This window comes from Papilio polytes, unplaced genomic scaffold (genome assembly GCF_000836215.1).
Source record: "Papilio polytes unplaced genomic scaffold, Ppol_1.0 DF823958.1, whole genome shotgun sequence".
NCBI classification, from domain to species: Eukaryota; Metazoa; Arthropoda; class Insecta; order Lepidoptera; family Papilionidae; genus Papilio; species Papilio polytes.
The window spans coordinates 593,000-612,472 of NW_013525246.1; the positions used below are offsets into that span (position 1 = coordinate 593,000).

General features: G+C 33.5%; 2 protein-coding genes across 4 annotated transcripts in view; one reads left to right on the forward strand and one right to left on the reverse strand.

Annotated features, from left to right (window-relative positions):
* LOC106101672 (uridine-cytidine kinase-like 1) overlaps positions 1-4,342 on the reverse strand; it is a 13,062-nt gene extending 8,720 nt beyond the window's left edge. Inside the window, exons 1-2 of the mRNA XM_013280981.1 lie at positions 4,180-4,342; positions 703-824 (exon numbers count right to left, since the gene is read on the reverse strand). Of these exons, the coding sequence (XP_013136435.1) occupies positions 703-824; positions 4,180-4,232 (175 nt within the window). The 5' untranslated portion in view covers positions 4,233-4,342. The remainder of the gene's footprint in view (positions 1-702; positions 825-4,179) is intronic.
* A 2,198-nt stretch (positions 4,343-6,540) lies between these two features.
* Positions 6,541-18,556, forward strand: LOC106101737. 3 transcript variants are annotated; one of them, XM_013281058.1, is made up of 4 exons: positions 6,541-6,568; positions 14,444-14,681; positions 15,241-15,324; positions 15,407-18,556. In XM_013281058.1, exons 2-4 carry the CDS (start codon positions 14,444-14,446, stop codon positions 17,830-17,832), a joined length of 2,748 nt encoding a protein of 915 aa, XP_013136512.1. In that variant the 5' UTR covers positions 6,541-6,568; the 3' UTR covers positions 17,833-18,556. The 3 variants fall into 3 exon arrangements, with proteins under 3 accessions (XP_013136512.1, XP_013136511.1, XP_013136513.1); XM_013281057.1 differs by lacking the exon at positions 6,541-6,568 and adding an exon at positions 8,181-8,479; XM_013281059.1 differs by lacking the exon at positions 6,541-6,568 and adding an exon at positions 11,940-12,243.
* Positions 18,557-19,473: the final 917 nt, after the last annotated feature.

The window sequence follows — 19,473 nt, forward strand, 5'->3', positions numbered from 1 at the left end:
TAAGGCGTTGGAGGAACCGAGGGGTATAGTGGGTATGCCATCCATTATGGGGGAGAGTCCCACAAAACTACCGCGTCCCCCTGGGCGCGGAGTATGCGCAAGATGCATTCACCTCGGGCAAAAAAAGGGTAAACTTCCCAATAGTCGAATGCCGGGATTCGAACCCTGTTTCTAAGATGGTTAGCCCCTACCAGAAACTATTAGGCTATTTGTGCTTAAAGGTTTTAATGGTCAAATGAAATCGTGTTGATAATTCAAATCGTATAGAAGTTAGAGGTCGTCGATTCAAACGAAGGTAAGTCGAACAATAAAAACAAATATAAAATACAATAAAACATAAAAATTGTAACCTTTATTAACAACATTAACCTACATATAAAAAGCAGTATCTTGGAGAATACAAGGTTGATAGAGAAAGGAACTAGGAAGTGTATTCAGTTATTTCCTAGACTTTTTGATGCTTATAATATAGTTGTTACATAAATAACTCAATAATAATAAAACAGTACTTAAAAAAGCGAATAAGTATTTGGTAATCAAAACATCTTTTAAAAATAGATAAATAGATGAAAAATATATTTTCTTATGTTAACTCATCAATAACATACTAAAAATTGTTAATCATTAAGGGAAACACTTAGTGTAGACTTTAGGTACTATCAGTTGATCTATAAGGCATTTAAATAATAAATTTATTATTACCTGTAGAAGGTGGTCGGTATGGCCGTACATTGGGTACTGTGGTAGGCGAAGCCGGGGCACGGGAATAGTCCTCTTCATCCAGGAATACTTGCTCGTTCAACTCTAAAGCCAGCTCCGTGTCACTGCAACAATATAACAATGAGTTTCTTGTAACACATTTTTTTTTAAAATGGATGGATGGATGTTAGTCTCCAGACTGGCCTAACTGATGTCACTAAAAGGCACAGATGTAAAACTTAGTCTGAAAGAAGCCTCTTGTTGATGTAGAACATAGATTAGAAGAACTCTGTCACAGATGTAGAACATAGTATAGAACTTTCTCGCAGATGTAGAACATAGTCTGGAAGATCACATAGGTTACTAGTAGTAGTAGGGGCTACGGTTTCCGCAACTCCAAGACTAGCGCGTATTTTGCGTGAGAATAGGACATGGATTACTCCAGCCAACCCAGCTCACCGAAGAACCTCAGCAGACCCTTTATATTGCTGGTGATCTCCGGGAGCGATCTCGGCGAACCAAGATACCTAACCCTGTATTCAGTCACCGCTCGGCAGTGCTGTGCTACATAGGTTACTAAGGTAACTACAGTACATAGGTTACTAAGTTTTACTCTAATCGCGTTTAGAGTAAGTCACATGCAAAAGCTAGTCTTTATTACATTTAATTAAATTCACATATTAAGGCACAGTATAAGTATAAAACAAATTAATTAAAAAACAACAGAGAAATTTTACATTCTTATAAATATTGAAATATTTATAGAATTATTGATTGTGGATATCTTTTTGGTGTCAAGGTTTATTATCACTTTTCTTGTCTTATTGACCTTGCAATACAACAATCTGTAAAATGATATTCCAATGAGATCCATTCAATGATTCAGGAGATAGCTTCAAATATCTATCTATCTATACTGATATAATAAAGCGTAAACATACACTACTTTGTGGCGAAGAATGTCCAAATAAATTTTTAATAATACTTTCTTTGATAAAAAGCCCTACACTTACGACATGCTTTAGGCTTTTTTAAAGCTATTAAACTTATGGCGTAAATAATGAACCATAATGTGGGAAAGGGACTATAAACTACAAGCTGCCAACATCAAGGTAGCTATGTAATTTATTACATTACATAGACTCTGTTCAAGGATACATCCGTCGCCACTGACAACTCTCGTGCTAGTATAAGTAAAATTTTTGTATTAAAAAAAATAGGAACTCTCTAGCGTTATAAAGATTACGCAACAAAAAAGAATAAACAAAAAAAAGAAAAGAAAAACAGACTGTGCAAAAAAGAGTACAGACCAAGAGTCTGTAGAAGTTTATAAAAAACAACCACATCAAGGAAGCAAAGCCGTGATACACCTTTATATCATTTGAGCATTTGAATTTCGACATTTGCAATTGAGAATTCAACAAATGTATAAAAACGAAAATAATGCTTCTATAATTCCATGCGGATGAAGCCGCACGGAAACAGCTATAATCTAAATTTCTCCAATTATATTAGTAACATAGTAAAAACTGTGCTTTATAAAATTAAAGTAAGGACTTCAAGTAATATTTTAGACCACTGTGACACCTTATAATCACATGATTAGATTTAAATCAGTTTTTTTTATTACACAATGATTTAAGTTATTGGCACAATGGTAAATGTTATTGATGAGTAATCAATAACATGAAAGTGCTTTTATTATTACTTGATTATCTAATCTGTGTGGATTAGGAAAGTTAATTTTTTTTATATCATAAGATGACAAACGAGCAAGCGGCAACCTGAATCCGCCAAAATGGCGACGCAACCGCTGCCGCTTATCCGACGGAGGAGGAGATGTACATAAAGTGGATTTTTCCCCTTCCTATGCGTCTCCTCCACCGTCAAATCTACTTCCCTCTACTTCCCCTTCCCAACCTCTCCTTGTAAGAAAAGGGTGGTAAAGAGAAAGGGAATTAAATTAGGCCTCTTCCACTTCACGCCTGTCTTCTGTGTGGTTGTAGTATTACACCGGGTGTGCCGGCCCATTCATGCTAAGATGTTAAAGAGGGCACTACCACTGTTAAAATCTTAGTTAATCTATAACTACTAATAGTCTTTTAAAATTACCAAGAAGCTAGAACATGCAAATTGTAATAAGTCTCCGTTCTAATTAAGTTTATTTTTATTAAGTTGTAATGCCATTTCAACAGCAGGCCCACTTTAACATCTACACACTGAAAAGCTGGCTCTCTCATAGCTGACTCATCTTTCTCATTATGAATTTAATCCAATGAGTATTCATGCTAGAGACTTAATTTTAGTCCCATTCTCTTCCCAACCTTTTCTTATAAGTTATTTGACAGTGGAGAAGACTCATAGGAATGGCAATTTTATTTCAATAAGGGCTTTATTATTGTTTATATAAAAAATAATGATGTTTAAGATTTTTTTTTACTGCTAATTAAAAATGAATCCTGTATTTCTGGTTATGCTATAATAACATTGTATTTTATTATTAAAAACCTTGCTAGTTTTGTAAAGTGACTAATTTGAAAGGCAATTAATTTTTTTTCACGGCAATTAGAATAATTGTTAAGCATTTACATTCAAATGTGCAGATTATTGTATGATGTAACATTATTAAAATTGGAAAGTATGTTTTATAAACTTTCTTTGAGTGTTTTATCAGAAAACATTGGTGAATTTTGGCCTATTGTGTAATTATAATTATTTATTATTATAATTCTACATTATTTAATGAGAAAAGGTTGTGTACAGATAATATCTTTTTCAGTTTCTTTGTATGTTTGATAAACATTTATATTTTTACAAAATGGGTAAAAACCTTTGTTTATTTGAAAGGTTTTGATTGTTATCACTGCATGTATATTTTACATGATTTTATCATATGTTTGTTGTTTCATTATTTCTTATCTATACAAGGTCAAATTTACTACATTGTTATGTACTTGTGCAAAATTTGTTTAGACATTAAATTTATATGATTATGATATAGCAAGGTGATTATTTGTTACATTTGTCCATTATCATCACTACCACTTTGTTTGTGCAGTAAATAAAACATTTATGTAAAGTAACCAAAAATTTGGAAAACTCTTACGGATTTGGGAAGATCAATGAAGCTGCCTCCATGGTTGTTAATTTTTTGACTTCTTACATGCGATCTAGTTGTGAGGTTTAGCACGTGTTTGATTCACAGCGCGATCTTACGCAAAGTAAGCCGTCAATGTACTAAATAAATGTCTAAAAATAAATCACAAATCACAATGCATGGATAAGGTTATATTTCAGGCGGTGTTACGTTTTAACCTTAAATTCAAAGTTTTATGAAGCACTGATACACTACTTATATATACACCGGACGTACGCTATGAAGAACAAACTCATACTAAACATGAATGTCCTTTAAACGAAATTTTGTTGACAGTAACCAGCTGGGCAAACAAACATAACATTTAAGCACACACGAATTACCTATCGGAGCTCGCGGAGCTGGGAGTTTCAAACTTATTCAGTTTCCCAGCCATTACTGATGAATGCGGAAAAATGAATCACGAATTAACAATATGAAACTTAACAAAACGACAACGTGAAAACGTGAAATTTTGAAAGTTCACGGCTGAAAGCACACGCAGATATAAAATTTTGACGTTTACTCGTTCGGAAATCAGAAATGTTATCACGTGCATTTTTGGGTTTTGTTAAAATGTTTTAAAACCCAAACGGTTTTTCATACTTTTAATTGAATAATTATGCAAGTAATTTTAAAAGGAACTTTGGAAATCAGAATGATGCAAATGATTTAAAATGTCAAATGCAATTTCTGAACGTTGTAATTTTATGAAATTGAGTTGAATTTTATCAAGGTAAAAAAAAAATTTAGATTTCTAAATATTTACAAAATGCGTCTTTATATTTTTATTATAATGGCTACAACTTTCAGCAAGTTTATAGTATTATATTATTGCTGCACAATTTTCAAAGGAGTTCCTATAACAGTTTGAAGCCTTTTTATCCACCTGTTCAATTAAACTCCATTACGGTTCTCTGGCGGTCTAGTTCTCTACCTCTGATAACATTATCAGTCCGTCTTGTTGAATGCCTATTTCATTCATACGAATAGCCCCATTAGCTTGTATAGATCTTATAGTCGGGTGTTTGAATAAATTTTATGTTGGGAATTACGACTTTAGAAATGTTGGAAGCCTTCAATAACATTACGAGCATTTTATTATTACCACAAACATTTATTTTTACTTGTAACACCAACGACGTGCTCGCTTGTAATGACAGGGCGCGCAACATGAATGCTAAATAGGTTATTTTTCGCGCCGAAAGTTTTATGTGAATTTCCAATTTATTGCAGATTGAATATCGCTTTATTGGCTTTCAATTTTGATTACGCGTCATGTCACGTTTGTGAATTTCGTATGAAATTCTGAACCGGCTGTACGGCTTCTGGGAGTTAGAGAACATTTTACTTTTCCTATCAAATTGTACACGACTAAATTACTATCCTGGTATGAAGTAGGCCAGTACAGTTGGACAGTTGCGTTGGCCAGTCATAGATTAAATGGACTTACAGGTGCCAGTTGATTTACTTATAGTTATTGAGCGCTACTGACCAACTGTACTGGCCAAGTATGAACAGCGCGTAAGATATCGAGTTCCCAATAAAAAATCTTACAGAACATAGTATTGTATGTAATGAATATTTTATAAATCGATCCGACGGTCGCCCCAGAAACTTTGCTCATAACATGTAAATGGTCAAAGTTTCTATTAATTCTCCAGCTTTTGAACTTTAGGTCTAAAGTGCGGTAGAGTTATATTTAATAACCAAAGATTACTTGCTTCTTCAACAATATGAACTAAATAATAGTACAGTCGAAACTCTAATTACGTTTAGTGGAATAAATACAAAGTTTCTCTTCATATTTGTTTTTCTAAAATACTACTTTATTTAAAAAATATTACTAATGCAACTTTGAAAAAAAAAAAACAAAAACACCAACACGCGTTCTTTTCCAGCGCCATTTTGGATTAATGTTTTCAGTTCGGAAATGTGCATGGAATCAAGGAGCGCGGGATTGGCTCACGTGTTCCGAATACAGAATAAAAAGAACGATCCCGGAAAATACAATTTACATAAGAATTCCAACTTACAACCCACTGACTTGGATAATAGTGGATTCTGTGGCGTTTGATTTGCAGAAAATACTGCTACTTCCTTTAAAATACGAGGATGATAGAAAACTCTATTGTTTACATATATTGTATAGACTATTTAAATAATTTATTCAGTTATAATCTGTGTACATAGTTTTTTTTTTACTTCATTTTAATTTATATAAAGTTTTTCAATGTTCAGTCCCTCGATAAGAGAAATGCAGCGCGACATTGTCAAAGGAAATTAAATAATTTTCCATTTCGTGTCACGTCTCTTGTCTGAGTAGCTTCCTTAACACTTTGTAGATTGCCTCAGCTTGATTTTCTGTAAGAAAACATCATAATATTATCTGCTATAGCAAAACTATTTTAATTCTTGTTTCACAAATAACAAGTTTTAGAAAAACGCGTATTATAATTGACCTGGCATGCAACTGACATTATGGCAACGGGAACTGGCGGCAGTAAGTACATCCGACTGTAATGGCCCGGTGTAAACCAGGCATAATTGACATTTGACACTTTATGAAAAACAACGCAATATTGTAACAAGCGCCTCCCCCTCGAGGATTAAAAAATGAAAAATAGGGATAAAACCTTCAATAAGAATTAATGATAACTGGTCTCTTTACCTTATACATTTTTTTTTATCCTAACCTACAATATAGAAACTGTACAAACGTTGACTTAGGGGGTAAGTTGGTTCATAACATGCAAATGGGTAAAGTTTGAGAACGCCCGTGGCACGCCGGCCGCTTGGACATGCTTAATTAAGGACATTCTGCATTCTACATCTATACCACAAAATGTTTGTTATTAGAATTTATCAGCTTTGAGACTTTAGTAAATTCCACTCGTTTTTTTTGATTATTGTCGCTTGTCACAATACATGGATTAGTAAAACTAATTTAAGTTTATGTGCTATACAATAGTTTTATACCTGCCATTTGTAGAAACAGAGAGTTGAAAAGCGTGAAAATTAAAAAAAAAACTAACTTCAGATAATTTTATTTTTTAAAATAGTCGTCTGGATATTTAAATGCCTTCGTAGTTTTTGAACGAATGGTGTTTTCAATCAGCGCTGCGCGTTCATATGAACGCTGGTAATATTTCAAAGCGATTTCCAAAGACAGGCCGCAGACAGACGGATTTCCGCACGGAGAAAGCGACTTCAGCCGTGTATAGCCACGAAAACGGAGGTTTAGGTATAAAAAAATAGCGACACCCATGTCTTTAGTGACAGGGGCGGGCGCACACCTTTGACTATCACACTTTAGTGTGATTATCCATTGTTTCGTAGTCCATTTAACTGTTTAGTTGCACAACTAATAATCAAATAGTGTGCTCACCTCCATATAAGCTCATAGGAATGAAAGCGACTAAACAGTTGTGCGATAGTTTAGTTTCAGGTGTGCGTGCGCTTTAAAACAAGCACCCTCTAACTTTTACCAGCTTAAACCCAGCTCAACGTTTGATTCTTTTAACAAAACCGTGAAATATTATAAACCCACAAATATTAAAATAAAATGCAGCTGTTGACGTTCGTTTAATGGCCACAAACAAATCGGGAGATTTATTGTGATAGAAAGGGATACATCAATGAAATTCTTCTTCTCGTTGGAGCCGGGCTTATGGAGGTCTATTTTAAATGTTATTTCAATTCAAATATATCTTTAAGGAATCTATGATCCGTCAGGTAAACCACTAGATATATATGATGATTAAATATGTATGAAGATTAGTAAATATCACTGAAATCTTTTTTCTCTGTATATATTATGGTGCAAGTGTTGGGCACCTCTGTAGAGGCGCAACGCGGCCCACAGGGACAGGCTGAAAATCAGCTCCGCGTGGCATTGGCCATGTGGTACACGCTGAGCCTCCAGCCCATTGTTATCATATATATTTTTTTTTTTTTTAGTTTAATATATTCACTGTATGCTTTCATGTATTTATTTACGCTAGTAAAGCGTAAATAAATGTTGCCCTACAGCTATGTTGCCCTCGACTCCGTCCGCATGGTATTAGAAAACATACGAACTATATAAATTACAAAAAACTACGGGAACCGTTTCTCGGGGATGAACCTTATCCCATGTGTACTCCAGACTTTGTTTTATATCTGTGCCAAATTTCGGTAAGATATGTTGAACTGTTGTAGAATAATCGAGCAAACATTAAAAAAATAATTAATGAATCCCACGGGAACCCTAACTATTCCCGGGATAAAAAGTAGCCTATGTGTTCTTTCAGATTATGCTCTACATCTGTGCACAATGTCATGGAGATCCGTTCAGCCGTTTCAAACGCTGACAAACATCCATCCATCCATCGTAACTTTCGCATTCATAATATTTAATATTATATGATCAGTAAACACTAAAAATGGAATCTTTACTCATGCGCTCAAATATTAAAGAACGAGCTGTCGCCTGCAAACTACATCAAGATCCGTAACACAAAATTTGGACGTTCAAGAAAATATTGGGACATCGCATAGGGAAACGTAGCAATGGTAGGGAAATTACGGAAAGACGCACGAGCTGGACCGCAGCCAAATTTGACACAAGTCCTCCCTCGTAAGGCGCTAGCGCCGTAATGACTGGTAAGAATTTGTTTTGGCTTTGGTAATTTTCAGTGAATCAGAGAGTTATTAAAACGCTATAAAGTTTAACCTGGTTGGCAGAAATTTTAAAATAAATATGACACACTATCCTCAAAAAACCTAGCTAATTTTGAATATTTTTTTTTATTATTCATATTATTATTATTTTTTTAATTGCATATATCTTTATTTCTTATTTTCTATACAATACATTTTACATTACATTTGATATAAAAATAAAATAAAATATATCATATAAAAAATAGAGCACCACCAGCTGCGGAATCCGATGACTCAAGCAACCAGTGGTCAAGGCTGCAGAGACAGGAACCTCCTCACTATTCGTGCGGTTTCTAAAATAACCGCCTTTTGAATCGGGCCCTTAATCCAACTGTCTAGCGAGAGCTTCTTGAGGTGTTGGTCGAAGTTCTTTTATTTTAACACATGCTAAACACATTTTATCAATGTTGGGTTTGTCAAAACAAATTTTATTTAAATTAATGCGTAAAACGTGTGCGGCTCAAATCCTTACTTACTTATAGATATCAGTTGTTCTTAAAGGTCAGTTGAGGTCACGAGATAACAAATTTAAAAGCCGTTGTTTTATTTTAGATTATTTTCGGAAGTAGCTTGTTTGAAAATATTTGACTTATGTATGTACTCGTAGTAATGTGTTTTACGATTTTCGAATTTCATCTATGTCTATATTATTATAATAAAGCGTAAACACACACTTCTTTGTTGTCTAAGATGTCAGCAATGCAGCGTCAAGCTTTAGGCTACATATTTTCACGCCATTAAACTTAGGAAGTAAATATTTTGGATAAAAACCCTAATGTGGGAAAGAGACCATAAGTTGCTGCCAACATCAAGGAAGCAAAATGGCCATAGGAAGGTAATTGGTATTTTGACAAATGTAAACAATAAAATAAAAATTTCATAATTTTATGCCGATGAAGTCGCACGGGAACAACTAGTAGAAATATAAAATAAAAAATAAAGTATACAGGTTGATTCACAAGGGAAGAGAAGTTTGTAGTGTGAAGGATTTTTTAAGTGATGACTAACTATTGTCGGTGGCTCATTGGTTTGAGCACTTGCCTTGTAATCTACAGGTCCTGGGTTCAAATCCCGCCATGTACTGATAATTTTCCGATTTTTTTTCACGTTCACATTTTTTCGGTGAAGGAAAAACATTGTGATGCAACTTGCATATCGGTGAAGTAATTCAAAGATATGTTTGAAGTCAACCAACCCGCACTTGGCCAGCGTTGACTATGGCCTATGGCCTATGGCCTAGTCACCCTAATTTAGGATAAGCTGAGAGCCCCTCAGTTAGGTTGGGACATATAGAAAGCTAGTTGTAATTATTAATATAGTAAATCTAGATATGTGTGGTATGTTTTTGTAAAAATTGGCAAATTTTTGTAAAAATGTAATAAACAAAATATTTTATTTGATTGAAAAAGCTTTGTGAAGGTATATTTTTTGAAAAAGCTTGTAGGAAAAATGTAGATGTAAAAAAATTATAGACTCAAAGTTGGAAATCTTTTTTTTTTTCAAGAAATTTAAATTTTTTTGTATTTTGTTCTCCAGGTGAGTTATTCCAAAAAACGGATAGAGGCACGAAAGCCCAAGGACATATTGTTCTGGACGTACGGGCAAATAGTAGGAAGGCAGATTTTTACGGTTTTTTCAAAAATTAAAATCGGGCAACATACTTGAGGCTTAAATGATAGTTATTGAGGTCCTCTTACCTACACAAAGATTCTGATCCGTCCATAAGAATCACCTGTATACATTTTACCCTAAGTTCTTACATTAATTTACATTATTATTGCAAAAAATATTGATTTTCATAACCTTACTAATATTATAAACGCAAAAGTTTAGATGGATGTTTGTTAGAGTTTGTAGCTTAAAATGCTGAACGGATCTCGATGAAATTTGGCACAGATGTAGAAGATAGTCTGGAAGAACCCATACCCTACTTACTCTTGTTTTTTATTTCCTCGCGGACGGAATCGCGGGCGAAAGCTAGTAAACAAATGTATTCTCAATTGATTCAAGAAGTTTATAGCTTTTCATTGGGTTTATATTCACGTTTCAGTTAACAGATATATTACTGATGCCAAGTTTCAGTATTTTATGTGTAAAAACCCAATCTGTCAAGAGCATAATACCAAATTATTTACGACGTTATCCCGTAGGCATAAAGTATATGTTTTAATGGTTTTATATTTCTACCAAAATACCCACGGTAAAACCAACTTCATAGGTTTTACCCTGGGTTTTTCCGTTGATAATATGACCTTGAGCTTGAAATAATATTAATAAATAATTGAACTCTTACAAGATTTACGCACGATATATTTATATATTACTTATTAAAAAAGGAATCATTTGAAAAACAGAAATTAGTTTTTTCCGTTTACGTTAAAGTTCTAGTTTCCGTTTCCTTCCTAGTCCACCCTATAATTTTTTCACAATTTATTTCTTCAAGATATTCGATGTTATAAATGCCGTTACTGCATCATTTTTAATCTATATTTTTTATTATTTTGCGATATTGTTAAATTGTTTTAAACAATAAACATTCTTATTTGAATGATTGCTCTTTTTATTATTAAATTCGGTTCTGTTTACAAATCCAGACATCGCCAGATAGTATTATTTGAAATTTGAATATAGTTTGAGGAAAAAATATTTTTTGCGGCTGACCTTGAGCTGTGCGATTCGCAGTACTCTCCCCTCGCATCCCGCTGCTCCCCGTTACACCTAAAATTGTGTTCTACGCAGCGACTCGTGCGAGCATCGAATATTTTATTGCCTAAACATTTCTTAGGGCATATCCAATGTGTTTTAATTCTGAACTAGTTCGCACAAGTACTAAGTAATTGTAGTGTGTATTTACGTAGAATATAGTTCCCAAAAATCGTTAATTTCTATCGCAGTGTACAAGTGATTAGATAGTATTTTGCAAGATGTGAAATTACTAATTAACTTGACTGAAACAACGTGTTGGATATGTTTAGCAGTATAGTGACGTTCAGTATTGATAAAACGGCGCGGCGCGAACTCGCAGATATGTACTCCTGATGCGTGGCGTCAGCTTCAACCATACGCCGCCCTCACCCCCGCCTTCGTCTGGACCTCCCGTCCGCTCGGGACACCTGTATTATGGCATGCGATTTGTTACTACGCCCCAGATCTCGATTGCGTTACATAATGCAACTTTATTTCCTGTAGCATACAATTAAAGGAATAAATCTCTTGTCCAGTCTAAACATGTAATTGATCTGGTGATTTGATTCAAAAATTTTCTCGGTGTATACAATAAAAGCAGTAAGTTCTAATTTTTTTACATATTGTTATGTTGGGCAATAATTTGTCAACCATTTTGCGATGGCGGTATTTTTTTCATAGTATGCCATACTCCACTCGCCAAGCCCTTTCATTCATTACCCTGGTTGTAAGGTTTTGTGGCGGCGATCATTGATTTACAATACAAAAACTTTCAGTCATCAGCAACTCAATTTAGATGGGTATTCCCGTCCTGATGTTTTGTTTTGTTCGCACGTGTTCTGGATAAGTATCGCATATAAAAGAGATAGACGCAATTGGTTTCGTTTGCAGTACTATCTCTGCTTCCGTGGGTGACAGTGGTATACAATCCAAGTGTTTTAATAATTCTTTATTGTATCCTGAAATAAATTGATGTTTACAATAATCAAGTGATAATATGTTTTATTTGATACTTAAAGGTGAGTGATCTTGTTTTATCTGTTTTCATTTAGTTATTTATGAATCATTTATTATTTGAGGCTGATATTTAAACTGTTCGTTGTTTGTTATCATATTTTACAAGTTAAATTTGATCCACTTCCCGGTATACATTGAGCTGAAAATTTGCATACATGTATAAATAGGATATTATGACATAAAGCTGATCTGATGATGGAGCTGAAAGGTGGCTATGGAACTTCGTAATTAAACAACGCAAAGCCATAGAGATTGGATTCATTTGATTGCTCTTGACGAGTTATTTGATTGGTGTGAATAAGTAACCCCAACAAATTTATTTTTTATTGCTATAAAAACATATCTATAAATATTTCTTTTATATGTCATATGATTTAGTACCGAAAAATTATTAGAAAGTGTCTTTTTTAAATTCCCTCGCCAAGTTCTAGAACGCAAAGCTTTTGGCCAAAGCAAGTGACTTATCTATTACTAGCTGTTAGTGTAGCCCCTGCGACTTCATCCGCATCAACTTATGAAAATGTTATTTTATAGTTACATGTGTCAAATAATTAATTGCAAATGTCAAAATACCAATTATTTTACTATGGCAATTTTGCCGATTGATTTTGCTTGATGTTAACAGCAACTTATGGCCTCTTTCCCACATTAGGGTTTTTATCCAAAATATTAACCCCTTGTGTTTAATGGCGTGAAAATACATAGTCTAAAGCATGACGTAAGTGTAGGAGGTAGAATGTTTTTATTATAAACGGATTTATTCTAAAATATGCTGTAATTGCTGACATCTTAGGTAACCAAGAAGTGTGTGTTTACGCTTTATTATAATAGTATAGATAGATGGCGACGCTGTGTTGTCAATACTAGAGATGGGAAGTTATCCTGAAAAAACCGAAACATGGGAAAAATAGGGAAAAAGCCCCGGGAAAATTCCCGAATGGGAAAATATTAGTTTTTTTTCATATTTAGCGTATATAACATCTAGGTAATGTGAAGATACAAGTATATATCAAATAGTACGTACTGTTACTACTAGTTACAGCTAATCTTATTTTGTTTATTTTCATAATTCAATAAATACGATATATGTTCTCCATGCTATCTAAGGAAATTAAATAAAAAGTTTATTACTATAAAAACATGTCTATATAGATTTTTTTAATATAACGTGATTTAGTAGCGAAAGTTAATCATGAAAAAGTGTACTTTTTTAAATTCCCTCGCCAAGTTCTATAACGCAAAGCTTTTGGCCAAAGCAAGTGACTTATCTATTATGGTGACGCTGTTTTCAATAGAGTGCCACATGGCTCTTCTTCTTTTAATGATTAGTGGACTGCCACAAGGCTCTTGTGGCACCTTTTTGACAAACAGACAAATGAATCTTGTAGGACAATACACGGTTTAGACGTAAATCGTTATGTCATTTTCGAGAAACGTAACGAAACTAGTGACTTGTTCGGCGTCACGTGTTATAAAACTAGTGGTTTTTGTAACTAGCTATTTATATTTTGCTACTGTGCATAAATACAATCACCAACTATAGTTACGAAAAAAAAAAATTAACTGTTTTGTTGTACTTTTAATTCAAAATACCGCTTGTTTCCTGGAATCGCGAGAAATTATTTACCAACATGGGTCATTCGAATTTGTTATCTATGTGTATAAAACTACGTATGAAATTAAACGTAACGTTCTGCTAAGAATTAAATTAAATCTAATTTTTGTTTCTGTCGTATAATACGGTACGTGCCACGTGCATGTTCGGATTTATTAGTCATCCGCTGTAGCTTACTCCAAAATTTTCAATCTGCCATCTCTCTCTCTTCTCTCGCTCTGGCGGTCGAGGCGCGATGCGAAAAAATGAATAGAAATTCATTAATTACCACTTATTTGTACCAGAAATGATATTTAAATAAAATAAGGTCGTGTACATTTCGGAGTAAACATTTTCATAAACACATAATTGTGTATTCTCTCGTGGTTGCATTTTTTAACATTTATTATAACCCGTTTTTATGTGTGTATATGTGCTTTTCGAAAGTTATAGACGGATTTAATCCGTTTTTAACTTTTGCTAACTCTAAGAACCAATCGAATGTTTTGTTGTTTGGTGACGTCACAAATCTCCAGCCGCTTTGTCGCACCAAAATGATGATGAAAGGATAATTTTTTCCTCATTTTTTTTATTTGCTTTGTTTACAGATGACAGATGAATATGTACATAAGTACTATATCGTTAGATTTTTGGAAAAACCTTACGATACTGTTGATTTAGAAGTTTGTGTCCCGCATGGATGGATGAAGTTTGATAAAAGAGGCCAAAACCATTCTGTAGCATATCCGGCCGAGTATTCGCTGTTTACTAAACAACTTGTACAAGACAATAGTTTGGCTCGAAGAGATTGGCGTTATTATAAAGTTAAAGTGCAATTTAGAAGTGGTGAGTTTATTTATTTATTTAAAAAAAACCTACTTGTATAAATGAAAAATAAAAAACATACAGACGAATTGAGTACTTCCTTATTTTAGGAAGTCGGTCAATGAAAAAAATCATGTTCATTTAATTATATTACTAAGCAACATAAATGTAATTTTTAAAATGGTTAATCACACTAAATTAAGTTATTAGGTGTTTTTTTTTGGTTAACTTTTATTCCTTTCACTTGCTCGTATTATTGCGGGGACAAGTTGAAAAATTCGTGCAACAGATGGTAGTGTCTGGCATCTATCATGATTAGTGCTTAAAAATTAGGTTCCTTGAATTAAATCAATGTTTTAAATTTATGTAATCTATTGAAAGTAAACATTTTCAAAAACAGTGGTGCCATTTAAGGTCTAAACGTAACTTTGTGTAGGTGAAATCGTCATTTTCGACTAAGGAAGCTGTGGTTCCGTTCCGTTTTGCATAGGGACACGTCATTTCTGAACATCCTATATAACATATGCTCTTATTAAGGAACACATTACCATTAGATTTTCATAATTATGTGACTTTACAGATTCCTTTATGGAAGCAGAAAACTATATAAAATCAAGGAATAATAATGAACCTCAAATAACTAAATATTCAAATACAGAAGTTGGTAAGTACTCCATAACTTCGTAAACAAAAATCGTATTGATTTTAACTTACATATTTATATTTATATAAATGTTTTATTTCAGAAAATAAATCAGCTACCAAAAGAAAAACTCTAAGTTCGTCTTTGGGTCCTGCAGCAAAGGTATGTCGCACAAAGATCCCGCATGTGGGAAATAATAGAACGGATCAGAAGGGAAGAAGTAGTAAACAACCAGTGCCGCCTATTTCCATGAATGAACCATTAAAAAAACAAAGGAAACTTATTGAAATATACAAATCAACAACCGATGTTGAAATGTCTACTGTTACAAATAATACTGTGGAACAAACAGTTTTAGAAAAAAGAGCAACGAAAGAAAGTTTTTTAATTCAAGCCATTCAGTCCGGTCAGCCATTGACGAATCACAATGAAGGAAATTTGCCAACAGTTGTAAACGACATAAATTACAAGATAAATGCAATGAATGAAAAACTAGAATGCCTAAATACAAGTAAAGCTAAAGCAGAAAAAATGAAACCGAAAAGAAAGCATAATGAGCATCAAAATCCAGGATTGTATACCAAGTCTTCACATTCGCAATCTCAACAAGATCCAAGTTCAGCTAAATACAAGATTCCTGAAGAAAAAGTCACCGTGACAAGTTATTCAAAAGCGCCAAATCCATCGTCACTGGTACCCAGTATCTCTCACAACAATCCGTCTTCAAAGGTAAATAGACCCATTTTATGCCATAATCAAAATCAAGAAAATGTGTCAGTTGCAAAATCAATACATGCGTGTGATAACGTTCAGCAAAGTTTTCCAAAACTTACTGTAGTAAAAACTCCATCTGCATTATATCGCTTGAAAAACAAGATAGCTCAACATGCTCAGTTATCTAGTCATACTCATAGTAATCGATTCTTAACAATAAATAAAACAAATTCGTCCCGAAAGCCTAGAGCACAAGAAATACTTGATAGATCCAGTGATGTAAACTCTCGAGATCAAAGCGCGCATTCAGAAAGTGCAACTCATCAAGAGCTATACATACAAGAAACACTTAATAGATCTTCCGTAGATATACCTATCGAACAAAGTCATATCTCCCAAAGCACAACCAGAAATGGAAATATACCGGTAGACGTGAAAATACCAATCAACAGGACTCCGTCGTGTACTGAAGAGAAGCGTCAACTTTCAGAGAAAATATTAAATAAATCCGCAAAAATTTTGTTCTCACCTAATCATGAAAACCATACACTTGAAAAAGGGTCTCTAGAAAACTTGAATATAGAAATATCTATAAAAATTGGCGACATTAATGAAAACTCTAAACATCTAAATACTTCATCTGCTGTGAAAAATAAATTAAGATCATTCATACATTCTACCTATCCATTGAATGGTTCATGTGGAAAAGAACGTTCAGGAGTCACTCAAGATCCATCTATTATAAAACCGCACGATCAAGAAAGGCGTACTGGAAAACCTAGCCTAAATCATACTGAAAAGGGTATTCATTCTAAGAGTAATACAGAAAATGAATCTTGTCCTGTACTAAGCGATTTAGATACAAAAAAATCATTTAAAAAACAACTTTGGCTAGCGTACCAACATTTAATTCAAGAGCAATCTTTATCAACCACTGAAGATTTAGATCTTAAAGTATTCAAAGGAGAGACGGATGAAAAGACTAGTAAAGATCATAATGAGCGAACTTATGCTCAAAATGAAACCAAGCATCATCATCAATCCGATATTAAGTCCAATTTATTTAACAAAAATACACTTGATACTATTAACATGATAAAACGACTGAAGACAAATAATGTCGATGTATCGATATCGGGTATACCACAAAAACCTGAAGAAAACCCTACAAATAACGAAAATAAGAATATTAATGTTGAAACTAATTACATTGCTGATGGTAAAAATATTCATGATAACAGAAAAAATAACGATCGTGTTGAAAATGATAGCCAGAATGAACTTCAAACACAAAAGGGTTGTTCAAAGTTTTCATCATCTCCCCTGCCTTATCTTACTCCCGTAAGGTCGACGCACCAGATTTTCGTCATCCAAAGCAAAAGTTGTTCAAAGTGTTCGTTTGTTTTACCTCAGGAATATAACCCAAATGATTCCAGATGGACCTTGAGATATCCAGCAATTGTACCAGGAGTTGTTGAACTTATAGCTGGTAGTAATATATACGTAAATGAGAGAAGTTTGAATAGTTGTAAAAGAGTAGCAAATACTTATAGAACATTAGGACGATTGTTATTAGTAGAAATATTCTCCCAAAACGCGCTAAGTGTATGCACACTGATTGGTCGTAAGAAAAATACATTAAATACTTGCGAGTTGGATGTCCGCCCTGGTTTAGATGGAGAAGGAATAAGAATTTTGTTAAAATATTTAGAAATTCATGGATTCATAAATGGTTGGGAGCCGTTTGATCTTAAATCTGTTGAAACTAGTTTACGCAATAGACTTCTTGAAATTCGATGGAAAAAAACCGCTTAGCTATTATTGACCGACTTCCCAAAAGAAGGAGGTACTCAATTCTTCTGTATGTTTTTTTCATTTTTTTTTAACTACTATAGTTAAGTTTTATATTATTATTGTCTCTCTGGCTTTATCCCACTAACGCGGGGTCGGCACAATAGGTTTTATAAGCATTTATTTTCCGGCTTCTGCTGCTACTGAAATAGCAAAATACATGAAAACCACTTCTAAAAATGATTGAATCTTGAAAATAAAGCATCGAGGGCTAAGGGGCTTAAGTACTTGACTTATAATCTGCAGGTCCTACGTTCGAATCCTGCCATGTACCAATGTATATTTCAATTTCCGAATTTCATATGTATATAATTTACCCGATGTACTTACGGCGAAGGAAAACATCTTGATACAACCTCTAAATATCGGCGATGAAATTGAAAAGATTTGTGAGAAGTCAACCCGCACTTGGCCCCCTTGGTAAATGTTCTTGTCACCCCTTTTTTATCACAAACCCCGGTGGCGATGGCTGTGGACCTTTTCAATAATAGTTCAGGGTTTTATGCGCGCGTAAATGTCTTACAGGATGGGGACTTAGTCACCTCAAACTTAAGGAAGGGTCCGAGCCCCTCAATCGGGACGTATATTATGGTGATTGTGATGATGAGACTTCCAAAAATACAATAAACATTGTAGCTTAGTTGTAGTTTACTTTTTGACCGACTGCCCAAAAGTAGGTGGTACTCAATTCGTCTGTATGATTTTTTTTTGTAATAAAAACTAAAATAGTCGAAGTCTTTTTTGTTTCAAACTATGTGTTTATTTAACAACAGAGAGTACGATACGAATCATTGTTGTTTTTTCATACCTTTTTCTATAAGAATTTTGGTGCAATTGTTATTAAGACATTGACTGATTGTATTGTATCTGTATAACCAAAGCGTATATTAAAACCTAGGAAGGTAATAGATTATTTATTTGTTTTCATTAATTTTTTGAGATTTTTTAGTCAATAAATAGTGTTTCATTTTATTAATTATTATAAGAATTTTTATTGAAACATGTTTAAATAGGTTCGAAAAGAATGTATTTTTGATTATTTTTTTGTTGTTGATTTTTGTATTTACTTTGTTGTAAGTTATTTTGCAAATTTTTGTGTTTTGCATCATGTCCTCGCATATGTGCACGCGCATTTACACTTTATAAACTAGTTAAAGTGATTGGGCGTTTCTTTCCACGCATCTATAGAGAAAGTTTGAAAAAAATATTTCACCCTTAGAATTACAATATCACCAGTATCATAGTCTATATGTATTACTAGATATTTTATGTGTGTGATTCCAAAAATTAGTTTAGAAAATAAGCTTTAATTTTATTGTAATGTTGTTATCTAATTATATTCCATGTAATTATAATCCAAATTGTTATAATCTATTGTTATTATATTTATTACTTATTTATTTATAAAGCCTTTTTTTAATATAACGAGCGAGCAGTTACCTTTGAAACCCTGATATAAAAAGATTAGATATATAATAAAATTGGAGTGTCTGTAATATCAAAAGCAAAATCCAGATTTCTTGAAGATAATGAATTTGCGTTGCTGATATCAAAAATCGCATTTATCTTTGTCTGTCTGTCTATCCACAAGCCGTGTTTGTTCTG

What these genes read in the sequence shown, in the direction of transcription:
- LOC106101737 (XM_013281058.1), top strand. Translation starts at nt 14,444, where the DNA reads ATGACAGATGAATATGTACATAAGTACTATATCGTTAGATTTTTGGAA. An exon ending in TAAAGTGCAATTTAGAAGTG is followed by an intron (nt 14,682 to 15,240) that starts GTGAGTTTATTT and finishes GTGACTTTACAG; the next exon opens with ATTCCTTTATGGAAGCAGAA. An exon ending in ATATTCAAATACAGAAGTTG is followed by an intron (nt 15,325 to 15,406) that starts GTAAGTACTCCA and finishes GTTTTATTTCAG; the next exon opens with AAAATAAATCAGCTACCAAA.